The following is an 18,689-nucleotide window of genomic DNA, read 5'->3' on the forward strand; positions in this document are numbered from 1 at the left end:
AAGAAAGTATAAAACGTTATAATAAAGAAACTTCTAGTTCTGAAATCTGTAACTATTTTCTCTCACTCTATTAAATTTCTGCTTAAGAAGGAGTTTCACCTTGGAAAAGGAAAGAAAGCAGGAGACAATAGGGCACAGAAAGGCCTGGGTTGAAGAGTACAGATTGGGGATCTCAGCTCTAAAGAAGGAATTGTTGCACAATACTGAGGGCAGTTAAATTCTCTTCATAAAGAGCACATTGAATGGCGAGAGGAGCAGTGTGCTTTCTCCTTACCTCTTTTTTACCTTTATATGTCTTACACAGTAAGAATGTTTATAACTGAGGCTTCGTGTCAGTCAACAGAAAGACACAGGCATTTTGATAGCTCTTCTCATATCTCAAAATAAAGTGTGGCAATGTAAATGCCTCATAAGAATCAAATAAGCTGTTTCTGTTGGTTAACTAAAAAGGACCCAAGGATGACTAATTCAAGAGTTTCCTCCTCTGTGAGGAGGAATAGAAATAAAAGAGGGCAATGAGACTTTGAGAGGGCTCACATGTATGATGAATCAGACATCCAGTTCATGTCATGTTTAAAATCAGCCAGTTCTGATTCTAGAATAATTAAGGAAATTTTAAAACACTTGGTTGGTTGCAACTCATGTCCAACCTTAATTTTTTTAAGAGTGATCATGGGTAATGCAGCCACAAGTGTAGAGAGGGAGTCTCACATTGCCCAATATTTATGTTTTTAATTCTAAATGTCCCAGAATTGCATGTGTGGGAGTGGGAGTGTCAACTTGCCTTGCTGTGTCTGCACATGTGTGTACTCCACACGCATGGGCATTAGAGGGAATACACAGGATTTTTGGAAAATATACACTGCTTATTGTGCAGTACCAAACAAATGCAAGGTATTATAATGTGTATGTAAAGGGCATTTCATGTGGTATAATAGAGAAAAATCACTACATTGGACATGCTCTGAGAATGCAGATAATATTCCATGACATGGGAGGAATTAGTCCAGCCAAGAAACATGATATCACATTATTAAAAAAGGCAATTTGGCTCTTTAAGGAATGATGATACCTTTTCCTCAGCTATTATATCTTTTCCATCATAACTTAGAACCTCGGGCTATGATTTTATGATACCAACATGCAATATGTTAAAGAAACACCCTTTTAGTGAAATTATTCATTCCTGAAAATCAATTAATTTTAGATGCTTCTAACTGGATTTTCTGGAATCAGGACATCCAAATCAGCAGTCTCTTTGGAAATCAGCTTCTAGGTTTTACAATCTATGGATTCATAATGAAAAGGAATTTCATACATTTAAATGCTTTTTAGTGTAGTACAATTGGAGGAGTTTGATGTAAATTCTTAGCAAAATTTAACAAAAAAAATAAGTGTCTTCAGTAATGTGGAAAATGGCACATGTGAAAGAAATGCATGAAAACTGCTTACAGATATTCAGAATAACAACTTTCCAAAGTCTGTGCTCTTCTTATAAACAAGACACTGTTACTTTCAGATGAGATGGGAAGATTTTCTTCCCGCCCAAGGCCACACACATCTGGAACAGAGAAATCACACACAGGAATTTCACTTACTGTGTAGAGCAAATTGGCTCACCTCAACAGCAGTAGCATTTTTTGGTATTTAGGTGAGAAGGCAAGCATTTGTTGCAGCTGATTTCAGTGCTGCAGCACACAGCGCTGGTGGTAGGCCAGGCAGGGAAATTTCTGAGCACATCTCACCTCCAAAGCCTCTCAGTCTCCAGCTTTGCCCAGCTTGGGCCAGGCTGCATGTGAAGGCTGTGCCTGCCAGCTGCAACCCTTCAGCTGATCCACCAGTCACAACAGGACTGAAACAAAACATGAATTAGGCAAGCAGTCCTCCCTGGGTTAAATTAAGGGAAATAACTCCTCACAAAGCATAAAGGGGATAAAGTAACTGTGGCCTTTGTTACTTGTGACAGTGATAGATGATTCCTCAAAATGGTCTTTATCCCAGTTCTCTGACCAAAATATTGGTCAGAGATATTTTTAATTTTTGTATTTTAATATTTTAAAATTTTGCTCATAATCTGTTCAAATTCCATAGATACATATTATAGGATTTATATCCAACCCTCTTCAGTACTAGTCACACTTCAATCATGGGTGAACAACAGAGCTTACAGATATTACCATAGTTTGCAACTGTACCCTCACTTAATAGCCCAGGTGCTATTGGCAAGACAACACAAACAATCAAATTATTTTGACAAACACAAAAACCCCTTTTAAATATTATTCATAATATTACCAACTGAAGATGCAAGACACTTCTTGTCAACCATAACTGCCCAACCAGAACTGGGCTGGACAACAAGACAACAGTAACACCACTTGAAAACTGTGCCTGCTGAGGGCTTTAGGGGTGGTTGCAAGTACTCCCTCCCTGCCAGGGAGAGGCTTCTCACGTGCCCTTCACACCGAGACGCTCAGGTTAGCTGGGGACACAGCACTCTGCAAGGTCATGCAGGGCTGCCAGTTGCTACCTGGCGTGACTCATAGACATTGCAAAGTGATAAACTCCCACTCGGCTCTCTGGGAAAAACACCACCATATCTGAACCTGGCTAACAGTGCTACATTTCAACATGCATTTGTTATTTGTACTGTCTTGCCAATTGCACTTGTGCCCTGAGGGTGACTAGATAGCTATAAATCTTGATAGTGCAGGTTCACAGAACCACAGAATCATTTAGATTAGAAAAGACCTTTTAGATCATCAAGCCCAACTGTTAAACTATATGTATACAACTATGTTTGAGGCAGATTCTTCAAAATAAATGTGTTTAGGAAGAGGTGTGCAAGGCCTCTGTTATTACCATACACTAAAGGTTCATTATTCCTAACATTACTTTTCTTCCTTTGAAAAAAGTTAACACTATTTCTATATTATCCAAAGATAAGAGTTACACAGATAGTGCGACAGATGCTACAAAGAATTTAGTTCTGGTTTCGTTATCAACCATCATTATCCAGCATGTTGCTTTTTCAATTTACATCCCTGGACTTCTTCACAGAGAAACCAGGCTGCAAGGATCAAGAAATAGGCTAGATCTCATCCCAGCTCTCAGTTGTCTCACATTGCCAAGCACAGAAGGAAGAAGAACTCCAGAGTTTAGGCACCTTAGATATAGCCAAAGTGATTAAAACTGATTTCTAAGTATCACACAGGAATTGTGACAAACCAGAGAGCTGAATTTGTATCTGTTCTGAAAAGAAGTAAATTACTGTTCAAGGATATGTGTAATTTGTGACAGATCATTTGGATGCTCTTCAGGTGACATCTGTAGAGATGGAAGACCACTACAAATGCACAGCTCATTTTCCTTTATTTTCCTGTAAGAACAGTATGTAGGAGAGTGGAAGTGACAAAATGCTACCAATACAGTGGATCTCTTTAAATGAGAACAGATATTTGAGAACTGCTGAAATCAAAACTGATTTGGTTATTGTGCTACTTTACAGATATTCACACAGCCATTACCATTAGTGTTTGCTCAAGCTTCAGCGTTTTGAGCAATACTGCTGATACATTTAGTAGATAACAGACAAACCTCAAAAGTTTTGGTGAGTGGGTTTTTTATAAAAATAAAAATCAAATTCTGAATGTTTCAATTTATTTTAGTATCTTGGAATTTAGGTAAAAAAACTGAGATCAGAATTTTCTCATGAGATTCTCTTCCCTGGAAGTGCCTTCTGCACCATTCTTATCCTACTTTTGATCTCAGAAAAAAATGGGGTGCACAGATAACTCCAATATTTACTTATTTCTAAAGCAATGGAACATTTTGAATATCAAAACAAAAAAAAAAGGAAAGTTTGGTTGTTTGGATGTCTGCCAGATTCTACTACACAATGTTTAAACAGCACATGTTACAATTTAGGACAGTTGGTCTGTCTCAAATGCTATTCCACTGTCCATTACTATAATTTAGAGTACAATTAGCTTACCCAAATATAAGCACAAAACTTGGCTGGTTAAACTGTCTAGCTGTTTTCCCATGGTTCCTCTTTGAGTCAAAGGGAAGACACAGACTCTCTGATACAGTGATTCAGAGTAGAAGGCTAAGTAAACTAGTTGGCGTTGTGAAAGCCTCCCTTTTTCTTACACTGACCTTTAATGATAATTACGACCTGTTTGTATATCTAGCAAAATAAGGCTCCAATAACATAGACATCTGTTACCACATTATCTAATTCAAATTATTTGTACTCCCACATACACAATAAAATATATTGCTACTTAATATTAAAGAAAAAAGTTATTAGGAAAGTTATATTTGGATCTATGCTGCAGTGAAATGACAAAAATAACCTAAAATTGATGTACATGTTAAATAAAACTACCATTTACCTCTAAATTTACCTCTAATATTTAAATATATAAACTATGAGCTTAATATTTTTATCTTATCTAGAAAACCATCACCTGCTTAATAAATGTCTGCTACTTTCTTTTTTTTTAATAAAATGCAAGTAATTAGCCATACTAAATAGCTACCAGTCACTGAAGGTGTATATAGTTACTTTAGAGGTCTCTTCCAATCCAAATTATTCTATGATTCTCTTTTACCATGAATTTTCTCCTTCATTGTTTAACTTTGCTTCAACAGGGAAATTTCTGCCCATTCCTCTAATTCCTCTATCACAGCACATTGGTCCCAGGCACAGGAAAGGACATCAGCTGCAGAGTCATCAAGGTGGGGTTTTACCACCACTGCTTCAAAGCTATTTGAGTGCTACAGAGATGCTATCAGGTCTTCCTCTGCAAGCCACTGAGCTCTTCACTCAAACCCATCCTCATTCATGCATTCACATTGTCCAGTGCTTGCTCTGGCTTCCAGACATTTTCATAGACAAGATGTTCAATAAAATACCAAACTAGGTTTGGGATTTTTTCAGTGGATTCATACTGCCTTAGAAAAGGCAGTATTTTAATATTTTTCTAAAAAAATATATATATTAGCATTTTTTTCTATGAAGGAATGGTTGCTCCTTGTTTCTCATTTTGTTAGGAAAACAACCAGCATTACATTCTGATCTTTTCTGGTTATTTTCCTTCACTATTGTTTTGTTAATATATTTGGGCTTTAATATTCTAACATGTTTATTCAAAAGTTATTCAAATACCAGGTTATAGGATCTCTTATTATATTACAATTTTTTGAGTTTATCTCAACAGAATACTCACTACATCAAAAGGAAAAAATATTTTCCCAGCAGTCATTTCCTGCAAAAAAAATAAATTCTCTTGGTGGACATTAGGTTTTAACTTCTAACTTCTAATAAAAAAAAAAATCTGACATTTTTGTAAAGCAAATTCTGCTTTCCAACTCACTACTGCTAACATTACTACCATTATCTTAGGAACTGCATTCTGAACTTAGGAATCAGGATTTTAAAAATAATATTTTAATGAACTACCAGGCAGTCCTAGATCAGCACACACTTCTGCTTCTGATATGACTATAAAGGGAAAATTATGTTCAGGCCAAAATGAGACTTAAATAAGTATTTCCTATTGGACTTAGTCAAGCACATGTTATGGCATAGTTGGAAATCTGACATTTAACCATTAAGAAACCAGCTGATGTAGATAGCAAATATTAGCAAAGGAGATGCAGTTCATTTTCCAATTCACTGGCACAGGAAACTAGTGGTTTAATAGGGTAGTAGGCCAATAGATGCTGGATGGTTTTTTTCCACACAGTCAGAAAATTTGGTAAAAGTTACATCACTTCCTTGCTCACTAGTCCTGCTAAATAGTCTCCTGTGCCAATGTTCCAGCTGAAGTTGGAAATACTAAAGGATTCCTTTCTCTTTCTGAATAGCCCCAGTTAGTGGTAGCTGAAATCAGTTTCATCTGGTATTACTTGAACATCAATATTATACTTTTAAAAAAGTATAAAGGAAGTTCAGTGGTCCCTTGAGCATGGAAATTGTCTTTCCTTGGCTGATGGAAACCCACTGCAATCTCCCTCAGTCAGCTTCTCTGAGTGTGATCAGAACCCTACAGACTCCAGTAAAAGGGTGATTGTTTGACAAGCCCATGTTTATACAGAGAAGACTGTGCCTGTCATTCTAAGGATCTGAACTTGGTTTCTGAATTGAGCCTCTTCAGGTTTCAACTGGCAGACACTGATTGTGGGAGCAATCACTCCTACATTTAGCTTTCATCCCAGCCCAAGGTGGCTGAAAATGGTTTTGCTGTCTCTAGAGGACCTCTGTCAGCAGAAGGTAACCCAAAAGTCTTAAAATAACATTAAGTAGCCAGTGATGCCTTGTAGTTGATTTGGCATACAATACTGCAAACCTCAGAAAAATAGATTGAAAATATTGCAAATCTCAGAAAAAAAGCATAAGCAAATATAGTTCCTAGTACTGAACAGGTGGTAAAAGGGAGACAGAACTTTTGACTGACCTGAATCCCACCTGAAAACTTCTGTAATTGCACTGCTTCTGATGGAAAGAGATGTTTATGGATGTCAATACCATGACCGAAGCTCACGTTTTGATATGCGGCTAAGGTCTGGGCAAACATCTGCATATAGTACAGTATTTTCATGACCACCTTTTCAAAAGAACCTGAATAGTTTCTTCTTCTACTAAGCATTTGTGGCTTTCAAATGTGTCTTACAATTGCTGTGTATGTAAATTATGATTGTTATCATAAAAGCTGTGCAGAGCCTGGCAAAATGACATGTGATTGCCTGGATTGGAAAAAAAATAATTGTAACAGATATCTTAGGAAACACTCAAAAACATTTATGGTTTTACACATTGTCAGGATATCTTGGAAAGCAAAGTACAGCTGGAACTACACTACTGAGAGCAACCTGCCCAAATACATCTGAGAGAAATAGGTTTTCCAGAAAGACTTCCCTCCATCTGCAGATCTGTTGGAGAGAGCTTTTCCTCCTATGCTGTCTACTCTGATTTCTTTCCTTCTGCAGCTTCATCAGTATGAATTTATTTCAAGAAGAATCTGTAGTGAAGAACCAATGTGTGTTTGCATGACTATCAGTGGATTTTGAGTGCATGGTAATAAGATGCCAGAGAAAGATGATAGCATATTTCCAAAGCTGCTCATCCTAGTGGAGCTACATTTACACAAATGCATTTGAAAGAAATGCAAAGAGCTTGATTACAGTAAATATGGCCTGATTTTGCAGTCATGAGAAACTAGGTCAGAGGGAGCTTAGTTTATCACTAGGGTATTTGTGCATCATTGTTAGGCCTTTCCCACGACTTCCCAGCTACATCTCCTGTCTGTCCCCACAGCAAACTGCACCCAGTGCTGTCATGCAAGATGAAAAGAGGGAAATGAAGCCGTAGGACTTCTGTAAGAGGGCAAATAATGTCAGCATTGAGATATACACGTCATTGGAATGCTGATGTGCAGGCAGCATCAAGAAGCACAAAGTGTGGATACAACCTGAACAGAAGTGTAGGTATGGTACTCAAGTATCACTGACATTTAATCTGAAATACATAGTGGCCTAGCTATTCAACATGACCAAAGCATCAAGCTTATTTAGTCAGAGATAGTAATAAGTCTGCAATCAGAATGGCAGCAGGCAAAATGCAATTTAGCTGTAGTATTTTTCTCTTGCATTGCAAATAGGAATAAATCTGGGAGAGGTCTGAACCTATGCAATCCTAATGCTTTTTATAAGGTCTAAATGGGATTATAAAAAGAAATAAATTCACCATTAATTATTAAAGTCAGAAGGATAAAGACCGAAGAATAATGAGGATACTCAGCGAGATACTCTGCAATATTAATATGTGCAGCCATCAAATACCTAATAAGTTAACAAAGTTAAGAAACATGCATTAATTTTATTTAAAATAGTGCTTCTTTTCCTAGTCAAATATGAATCTCCATTTTAAAAGTGAAAAGGAAAAACTAAGTTATCAGATCTTGTGATATCTGATTTACAAAAGAAGGAGCAAGCACTATTATTCCTCTGTATTTATCCTTATATTTATACTCCATTTATTCTTATGGTATTAAGCTTTCTTTAACAGAAATTTTAAACTAGGTATCACTTAATGCAGATTTCTTAGCAATTCACTTTTATAATTTCAAAAGACAGAAAAAGACAAAATTATAGCTACAAGTCTTTTCTGTACAACCCTTATGGTTAAGGGGCAAGTACACCACAGGCCATGAGGCCACCCACACCATCTCATTAAGGTAAGAGGTGACAGAAGAAACATTTCAAATGTGGCACATCTCTCATCTTTCAAACTGCTGCAATAATTTTTAGATACATAGGTCCCAACTGAGAAAATATCTATGCACATGCTCAGCTTTAAAGATGGCAGCAATCCCTTTGAACTCATTGAGACCATACAGTTACTTTCTATTAATTAAGTATTTAGGAGATGTCTCTCACATGGTTAGTTCCTTTTTCTACTCAGCCTTTTTTCACGTATTCCCTAAAGGGAATCCTGTGGGATGCAGAGGTTATTTTTTTCATAGGGTTGTTTCATAAAGATGATGACTAGCATGTCCGCTGTCCCAAATAACAGACTATTATTTTCTACCTACCTGATTCTACCAACATTTTCAAGCTGATGCAGTGTTCTTAACTTCCCACTCCATTAGCCCTAGTCCATCATTAAACATCTGTTACCGTGATCACTCTGTAAACTCAGGCAATGAGGTTTTTTTAAATCCCTTGACTTTGCCTTAGATCAAGTAAATTTTGCTTGTGCGCAAGAATTAAGGGAGGGAATAAACTAGCAGACTCCAACAGATACATTGTGCCACACAATTAAATACTGTGTTGGCAATTCCCTTTTCAATTCACTTTCAGCTTATCATTAATATTTTCTTATTTTCATTTATTAAGGTGAGATGGATCCATTCTCTGTTATTTTCTATTTCCTTTAAAGCCACATAGAATTTTGCTGTTTACATTGGGAGATTTGAATCATCAGATTCAGTATGCTGAACTTTTTCCCAAGCAAGCAAAGGAAATATTACACAACCTCACTGTTTCCAATTAGTTATGGACTTCTGTTTATTCCTTTACTGCAAGCATTTTTTTTGCTTAGTTAGTAGTACAAATTGTTAATCCTAAAAATTTATTCTGTCATTTGCACTAAGAATGAATTTTCTCCTTACCCTACAGAACTCAAGCAATCCTTATTCCTCCATTTCCAGAAACTTTTTCCAAGGAACCCGATTAACTGATGAAAACAACCAACAGTTTATGAACTCATAGAAAACTACTGCCTGTCTTCCACATTTCCCAGTAGGTGAGGTTCTCAAGATGTGATGCCGTGCAAAGCTCAGGCACTATTAATTAATTAATTAATTACCTGTACCATTCTCTTAGCAGTTCAGCTCACTGCTCTTGAGAGTGCATTGGTAGCAGGCAACAAATCTTCTACGGTGTACCTTTAGTATGCACCAAAGAAAAGTTAGTGAATTATTGAGAAATAGTAGTAAAAATACTAAAATAATTTCAGGGTTAGGAAAAAATGTCCTGAGATAGAATTTAGAGAATTTGATATATCCACTTTAGAGCAAAGACATAGCAACTGTCCTCAAATAAACATAAATATTTTTCATATTTAATGAAGTAATTGCAATGATAGCAATAACTAAGAGTAATTGTTCTTACTAGTAAGAATGACATTAAAAATAAGAGACATCTGGAATGAGACAAATGTGGGGCAAAGAATAAGAAAATTATACAATGATTTTTAAAGTGATGAAAGAAACCTTCCAGGAGGTTATTAGAAAAAATTCTGCATAACTATGCCTGCTTATGTTTCTTCTGTCATATCTCCTCCATCTTTCTTAGGCATTCTGTTCCCTTGTCCCTTTTAAAAGTTAATCACTTGCATTCTTGTTTTCTCTGTTGCTCTGATTACGCTGCCCTGCAAATGTGCACATTTTTACTTTACTTTACTTTACTTTACTTTACTTTACTTTACTTTACTTTACTTTACTTTACCTTTACTTTCCGTGTAGGGACTGTGCTCCAGCACTTGCAATCTTCTCTTCCACATTATGCTCACCCCTCTGAAATGTCCTAAAACTTGATTTAGTGATGGTGTCATCTCCTGGTTCTGACCCTATGCAATGGCCTCACCTATTGTCTCTGCATGACTCTACAATCCCTCAAACAGAGACAAAGGCATGCTTTTCATAAGCAACTACTGATTTAACATGATTTCACTAGTAAGTTCTGTCTAAAGACACATGCTTTACACTTTCTAAAAATCAGTATCTGATAGTCTTTGAAACTGGACTTTGAATCTGGACTTACTAATGTTCATGAATCACTTAAAAATTGGCAGTATTTTTCAACTTTTTTTAAAAAATAATATACTGTAAAAACACACAATATAAAATCTTTTTAGGTGTCCTTTTGGAAATACAAGTTATGACACACAGTGCAGTGGTGTGGGTTAGCTGAAAGAATAGGAAAAATTTCCAAAAGTAATGACTCTGCCATGCTAATAATTTATGAGCCATTTTTTCAAACATCAGCTATCAGATGGAAGTGGGAGGAATAATAGAATATAACTTCTGCTTTACAATGGCCTGTTAATACAGCAAGGCAGAGGCGCCTGTCCTCTAAGGAAGCTGTCAGCAAAGCTGCAGGATGGAGGTCCCAGTATCGCTTACAGTACTGGCAAGGAGGAGAACACTGCTGGGGAATGAAGCTTGAGGAGAGAAGCAAAAGGAAAAGGCTGTAGGGGGGGCAAAAGAGGAGAATCAAGGATCTTTCTTCACCATTCTTTTTTTACAGCTTTTGTGTGTCTGGACTGATTTGTTGTGGGAGAGCTGCTGGAGACAGTATATTTGGCACAAGACAGGGTACCTCAAAGCCAAAAGGATGGTGCTATTGCCAGTTTAAACTATGGCTTTTTTTTTTTTTTTTTTTTTTTTTTTTTTTTTTTTTTTTTTTTTTTTTTCCTTCTCCCTCCTTTTTCTTTGAAGGAAGGAAAAGAAAAAAGGGGAAGAAAGGGATTTGCAATGAAAACCAGAGCAGTGAGTAAACAAGAACCCTGCAGGCTTCAGTAGACTGGAAAGATACACGAGGTACTTCCTCTACCATCTGGCATGCAATTCTGCTGCTGCTGCTCTTAGTACATAACTTTGGAGTGAATAAGCAAACAAGCAAAACTTTTTAAGACACACCAACTATGAAACACCAGGTATTAATCTGTAAGCTTACTCTCTTCCCTTTTCTCCCACCACAGTATTCCTTTCCTCAAGTCTTTTCCAGTTCTCAAGTCTACCTGTAAAAATATGCACTGCCTTGTCATGTTTTCAGATGACTCCATTTTCCTTTTTTTTTTTTTGGCACTGCTTCTCAGAATGAATGAGGGACAGAGCTAATACATTTATATTTCTCTTGCAATCCCTTAAGCTTCTTTAACTTGGAGTTAGAGAGAAATGCGATTGGTAGAAATAAAGCCATCCATCTCTGCTGAACTATTTCCTTCAAATATGACTAGAAGTGTGAAGGGAAAAGAGAAATTTTAGGTGAGTCGAGCTTGCTCAAGGACTGTTTAAAATGCAGTTACAAATGTCTGGGGTACATTGCTATGTAGGAGTATGTTTTATTTCTGATGGCTTTTCTTAAATGAAAAGCATGATGTTGAGGTCATATCTTCAAGTTGGGTAAATCATCACAGCACAGCTGAAGTCAGAGAAACAGAGAACTTGCAAAATCTGAGCATTTTGCCAATTAGAAATCTCTGAGAGTGATGCTACACTGATTTTTGAGTGATTTTTGGTGCTGGAACTCCTCATATTCAAATACAGATCTCCAGGCTTTCCCGTGAGCAGCTCTTATGTGGCTCCATTGTTATGATGAAAAAGACAAAAAGAAAGTCAGTTACAGCAAAATCTTGGATGAATTAAGGATAAGTAATCACTGAATTGGAGTACAACTGTGAAGCATAAGTTTATTAAGAATAAGATTAATTAATTTCAGACATACCCATTAATGCCAAGCAAATTTTTTTTTTTTTTCATTCACAACTGCTGACCCTTAAACTGGCCAGAAATCAGAAAGAAAAAAAATCAAAACCAAAAACTTCAGGCTATCTAAAACAGTTGTTTTCATTTGACAGTAATTTTACAAGAGAAAAAGCACATACATTTCATTAGGTTTATTAGATAGCTTCTTGAAATACTGATACAATAAAAACAGATGTATTTCAGTTTGTTTTTTTGACTAGCCTCCTCCTTTGCACCTGTAGAACTGTAAATGAAAACAAATTAATTAACAATTAATCCTGATCCTACCCATAAGACAGGTGACTCAAGTGACCCAACTACAAATAATACAAAACCTTTCACAGATTTAAAGACACAAAAAGGTAGTGCAGATTTTGAAATCTCAGATTTTTATTGCTGCTATCAAGAGGGCTGGTGGCTAAGTTCTGTTAAACACGTAGATATTCTGATATTAATTAAAAAAATAGTCTGGACATCTGTGAATATCTGGTATCTTTTATCATAGAATCATTATGGTTGGGAAAGATCTCCACGACCATTGAGTCCAACCTTTGGCAGTACATCACCCTGTCAGATAAACCATAGCACTAAGTGCCACTTTCAGTTATTTCTTGACCACTTTTTGCATCCAGTGAAGCTGGAGATGGCAGCCTTTCTTTCAGAATGCTCTGGCACTTCTGCTCTTTGCTTCAGTGGGGACCACAAAGCACAGAGGTAAACAAAGAGGAAAAACAATAGCTGAAAAAAGTTACTGCAGCTCCTTGTTGTGCAAAACCAAAACGAAGTAGTTGGGGTGTGTGGTTTAAACCACCCAGTAGGCAAAGAATCATCAAAGTCTTCTGGATTTCAGTTGCCTAGTTTATTATCCTTCTTTGATAAGAATAGTGCTTTAAAGAGTAATCGTGTGAGAAACAACAATATGTAACACCTAAAATATCACAATAAGCCATATTAAAATAAAACAAAATCTGCCTTTCTAGAAAATTATAATCACAGAATGAATGTGTCAAGGTTTGTGCTACTGCACTGCACATCATCTATTTCTTTATTCTTAACTCCTTTGTTCAATGAGCCAGGATATCCTGATACAAAAGACTGCAAAATATCAGCACATCAAGAATACTACACTACTTGGAAGTGCTTCATAATATTCAAGGCAAAGCTACCACGTGTAGAGGGCTAATAGTATGGCACTGCAGTCTGCGATCAAAACTTCAGCAAACCATTAGAGTTGTCAGTTTGAGGTTGGAACATCAAGATAAGCAAGGCAGAGATCCTGTAACAGGGGAAACAGATTGATGTTAATATGAGAGGAAAGGCTCGTGCACTCTGTTTTCTACATGCAAGGGTGTTACGTTTCAGTCCCTTGGCTTCTCCTGTGTGAAGGAAGATACTGCTTGCTTGGTAAGTTTACTTTTCCATCTGGAGAGAAGGCAGAACACTGAGTGTAACCCAGAGAAGACAAACGTATTAACTATGCGTGCTAGGGAATGGTATAGCGCCCACTAAAATCCCATTAAATAAGTCTACTGCGATTTTACTGAAAACTGGGTGTTCGTGAAGGAGCTGAACCTCCCCCCCGCTGTACGCTCCGCAAAACAAGGGACAGAGCAGTACCAGGAGCGGGCTGAAAGGGACATGATTTATACAGGCAATATAAATGTTGTGAAATCGCGTGTCCCCTCCGGGCTGGGGATCCCAGGCAGGGCCGGGTGGTGGTGCAGGGTCCGGCCAGAGGCAGCCCCCAGGCCCGGGCAGCCCTCACTGACAGCTCTGCACCTCTGCTGCCATGGGACACAGCGCTGCCCCGGGCGGCTCTGCCTTGTTTTTAAAGATTAGCGATGAATAATTGCCTCCCCGTCGGAGGCTGGCGCTGCCACCAGGGACTGTCCTAAGGTGAACCCGTTTCAGGTGGAGCTTTGGAGCCGAAGCGATTGGGGGCGCGGGGCAGACCCCACAGCCCCCCGGATCCGCCGTGTCAGCCCCTCGTTCGCCCCGAGCCCTCAGGGGCCGGCACTCGGCGGGCCGGGGCAGGCGGGGGCACCGCACTCGGGCCCCGCTCCCGGCCCTGGCAGCGTCCCGTGAATCACCGCCCTTCCTCCCGCCCCAGGGCGGCCGAGGTGACGGCGGGCTTTGACTAAGAGGCCAGAACCCCCAGCGGCTCCGCAGCCAGCCGGGCGAGGAGGAAGGCGGGGCGGCGGGGGCTCCCCCGTGGCATCGCGGCGGGGATAAAGTCAAAGTGCCTCGGCCGCGGCGCTGAGCGGGGCGTGTGTGTGAGCCGCGGCCGCCCCGAGTGCCGCCCGCAGCACGGCCGAGCCCCCGCCCCCGGGTCCCGGCATGAGCGGCGGCCCCGCGCCTGCCCGCCAGCCGCTCGGCCCCGGCTGCAGGCGCCTGGCGGCGGGCTGAGGGCGCGCAGGGCGGCAGCCGAGCTCCGGAGCCCGGCGCTCCTTCCTTCCTTCCTTCCTTCCTTCCTCCCTCCCTTCCCTGCGCGGGGCCGGGGCGGGCGCGCCCCCGGCGAGGGGCGGCAGTGGGCAGCGGGCGCCCTCGCCCCGCTCTGGATGCCCATCGCGGCTGCTCGGGCCGGGGGCTGGCCGCGGCTCCCCGGCGGGGGGCGAGGGCCAGGATGCCGGTGCTGGAGCGCTTCTTCCCCGCGGCAGAGACGGGCAGGCGGAGGAGGACGGGGGAAGAACCGATGCCCTTTCCCATGGGCAGCCTGCCCGGTTATCAGCAGGGGACCCTGGCCTGGGACTTGCCCGAGATGATCAAGATGGTTAAGCTCGTTTGGAAATCCAAGGGGGAGCTCCGCGGGGCGAAGCACAGAGGCGTTCTGGAGAGCGAGGATGCCCTGGGCGGTTCGGCAGGTAAGATTCCCCCGCCCTGCTGCTGCTGCTCGAGGAAGCTGCGGGGCAAAGGCGGCTGGGGCCGGGGGTGGCGGGGAGCCGGACCGTCCCGTCCTGTCCCGTCCCGTCCCGTGGTGGGCAGAGCCGGCGGGGCCGCGGAGCCGCCCGAGGGAGCGCGGCGGGGATGGGAGCAGCCCCCAAGTGCCTGGAGCAGCCCCCAGGTGCCCTGGGCAGCCCCCGCCGCCGCCGGGACAGGCGCACCGGAGCTGGTGCCGCGCCGGAGCCACGTCAGTTGGCCCATGGCGCTCCCCCGGTCCGGGCTGTTGCGTGGTTTGGTACGCGGGGAGGTAAAAGCTCGGCTGAACACCAGAGCCAGTATCCCCGCGGCTCGGAGGCTGACCCCCGCCGGGACAGCCGGGCTCAGTGCCGGGCGGAGAGCTCTCCCGGCCCGCACGGGGCTCCGCCGTCAAGGGGACGGAGAAGCGGCGCCCCGGGGCCGCCCGGCGCAGGAGCTCTCCCGGCTGTGCTCGCCGGGCCCTTCCCAGCACACGGCCTCTCCTCTAACACCGTCAGACGCGCGCCTGCCCCTGTGCACAGCGGAGCGACTCCCCTACGGCTGGGGTTTGGATAGCCACCACTATTAACAACTTGCGAAACGCTGCCCTATCCCACTACTTTCTCTATAAACGTGGGTAAAGAGCACGTGCTTTTTCGTTTACTTCATAAATCTTGTCTGTCAGTTTTTTTCCAATCTCAGGAACAGATGGCACATCATCACATGCTTTACTGAAGTCCAGGTTAGACCTACAGCATTTTCATTAGGCAGAGATGAGTCTTCAGGTTAGCACGGTACTTGGGATCAGCTGATTCTGCCTCTTAACCTGTGCTCCGCATTGCTTATGGTGTAAAACCTCTTGCCTTCTTTTGAAGTCAGGGTCATAGGCCTATAGTTGTCTCAGTATCAGTTGGTAATTTTTTATTCTCCTGCAATTGCACTGCTGTGATTTAGTAGACTTAATGAAACTGTGTGGTTTGTTTCTTCAGAGCTCTAGATGATCTAGTCTCTGTGACTTGGTCACTCAATTCTTCCAAGGCATTCAAACACTGTGCCTTCACCTTCTTTGGTGTACCTGTTATTGATACCTATAATCTACAGTACTTTGTACCAGAATAATTTAGCTTCTTAGGTAGAATCACCTCATTGTAGGTGTTTCAAAGCGCTTGTTGTGTGTATGTATATATTCCCCATAATTGTATATATAAACTTGAATATTGAAACAGCTTATTACTTTTGAATGCCTACTAAGGTTGGCTGGTTGGTCATTGTATGTCTGTTATTAAAAATGTGTATACATTAATCAAAAAATGCGTGGTCCACTTCCATTTTGAAAAAGGGGAAATAGGTCTCAGGCTCTGAGGAAGATGTACAGTCTGTCCTTCTACTCTCTAGAGAACAGGGGGACAGACTGTACATCTTTCTCAGAGAAGGAAGATGTACAATCTTCTATAGCCTACTCTGAAGGGAGTCACTTCAGTTTAAAAGAATAATAAAAGTGATGTGGATAATGCAAGAGGAGGTCATATTGCTCTTTTAATACTTGGAGCAAATCAGCTGGGAATGTACTGTAGCCAACCAGGGAGATTGAGGCTTGTGTGGTGAATGCTGAGTGTTCAGAGATGGACCCTAATTAAGCAACCTAAGAAATTCTGCATTGCTTACACCTTATGTATGAGTAATGGTGGTTTTTCAGTGTGCTTGTGTTGTATCTGGTGAAATTACTTTCATTAGGTAACAAATGAGATTCACCTTCAGATTCCTGGAGGCAACTAAAAATGAGCGTGAATGTACAGACAGAGATTAGTCCACTAGCAGGATGTGAGTAACTTGCATTTACTCAAATGGCCATTACTTGTATCCTGTGAGGGGACAGTCCTCTTCATGGTGCCAGATCCTATTTCGTAAACGCAGCTGACTTGCACCAGTACAAATCAGGGCAGAAGATGACTCTTAACTCTCAACACTTTAAATACGAATCATCAGACGGTTTGAGTGAACCAGACCTGGGTTGCTGGTTTTTCCTCCTCAGCAACAGTCATCCTAGTAGTTTTCCCTCTTGTGGTTTCATTTTAGTCACTTTAAGTACATTGGAGTATGTGGGAAAACCAGTAAATGCTGAAATCTAGTATACTTAAATAAGCGCAGAGTCAAAGAATGCAGAAATGGGAAGAAGTGATAATTGTTTGGAAGGCTCAGTAGTTTGAGGTACTCGTCTTCGTGTTTTTGTGGTGTTTTTTGCATGTTTGATTCCTGAAAAAAAAACACAAAACAACCCAGAACAAAACTTAATAACTTGTATCTTATAAAAACGCAGTACTTAATCAGAAATCAGATTTTCTTCAGGTGAAGTTGAAGCAAATAACTTCTGCTTGAGGTACTGCTAGCTAGGCAAATAAAGGTTGATTGTTCAGTAGCAGGGTTCATAGCGCTTTCCACATCAAGGGCTTTTTCATTTGAATTTGTAAGTATTCATGTGATAGCTCATGTTCTGTTATCACATCCTCATGAAACTGCTTTGCTTACAGTAGAAGAGGAAATGGATATGAATTCTGGAAGGAAACTGTCAGGATTTCTGGCTTGCTTGATCATGTTAATGCAGATTTAGCTAAGCAAATTTCTTTGCCTTGTCCGAGTGATCGGACTGGGCTTTGGGCTGGCTTTCTAGAAAAGTCACAACCCTCTTCACCATAGATAGTATGGGGGAGGGAGAGCTATATCTGCACATGATGTCAGTTCCATGGATGGCAATGTCTTGGGGACCCATTTAACTGTCATCTATACCACATTCCCCTTTCCTGAGGTAGGAGTAGAGAGCAAAACTATCTGTGTGTCCTGGGCTCTCATGTGTAAGAGCTATATCTGGGTCTTTCATCTTGTTCAGTACCGAGAATAAGCTACTTAATCTCCCTGCAAAAAAAGAGTTTGCAATACATCTATGCAGCATATAGTTGGGATGAATGAAGAACTCGGATTTCAGTGACTGCCTGCCTGGAGTTTCTAATGATGATTTATTTTCACTTCCAAAGCAGTAAAACTCTTATCTTGAGCCTTCTCTTCTTGTTGCACTGCTTTTTTATGTTAGTATCAATTAAGACAACAGACTTTTCTCCTGCTCCTGGCTTGCTGTTGCTTAGTAACTCTTTCCCACCCCCCCCGCCCCCCACCCCCCCCCCCCCCACATTTCAATCCCTGACCAAATCAGCACAAAACTGAGATTTGTTGAAGACTGTCTCTGGCTGTGCCAGAAGCCATTTCTGTGGGAAATGAGTATAATTTGATGTCATTCCATACTGTGTTTCAAATAGATTATTTGCAAGCCAATGCCTTTTACTTGAATAAAATAACAGCATGTGTTGATATTATTACAGTTGAATTATTCAAATAATTCTGATCTGAAGCTTTGTTGATCTCTAGGAGGGAATTGTGTTCTGTTTATGACCCTAAATTTCTTATCTCCGTCTCCTAGAGTTCAGCAGTAGCTTTGCATATCAAACAAACCTGATCAGGGAACAGGTACAGGTTTGTCTCCAAAAGTCTTCTTCATGAGCAAAAGCAACCTCTTAAGCTTACAGTGATCATCCCAGATAACTCTAGAGAGACTTTCTGTACTGAGTCTTGCACATGTGCTAACATGCAAGACTTTGAGAGAAGGTGCAGTGCTGCTAAGAATTACCGAGATCTGTTGAGACACTCCGGGTTTTTTGAAATAACTCTGAATGTTTTTTTCCACTTACCTCCTTCTGTTGGTGGATG

The 18,689-nt window shown here is 41.0% G+C and overlaps 1 protein-coding gene across 6 annotated transcripts in view; it reads left to right on the forward strand.

Annotated features, from left to right (window-relative positions):
• PDE7B (phosphodiesterase 7B) overlaps positions 1 to 18,689 on the forward strand; it is a gene marked incomplete at its 5' end in the record, with an annotated part of 168,464 nt that overhangs the window by 72,527 nt on the left and 77,248 nt on the right. Inside the window, one exon of one of the 6 annotated variants that reach the window (XM_083858592.1) lies at positions 14,662 to 14,899. The exons of the other annotated variants lie outside the window; for them this stretch is intronic. Within the exon in view, the coding sequence (XP_083714718.1) occupies positions 14,662 to 14,899 (238 nt within the window). Of the gene's footprint in view, positions 1 to 14,661; positions 14,900 to 18,689 lie in introns of those variants that run through there. 6 annotated transcript variants of the gene reach the window in all.

Source organism: Zosterops lateralis (genome assembly GCF_965231275.1).
Source record: "Zosterops lateralis genome assembly, chromosome: 3".
NCBI classification, from domain to species: domain Eukaryota; kingdom Metazoa; phylum Chordata; class Aves; order Passeriformes; family Zosteropidae; genus Zosterops; species Zosterops lateralis.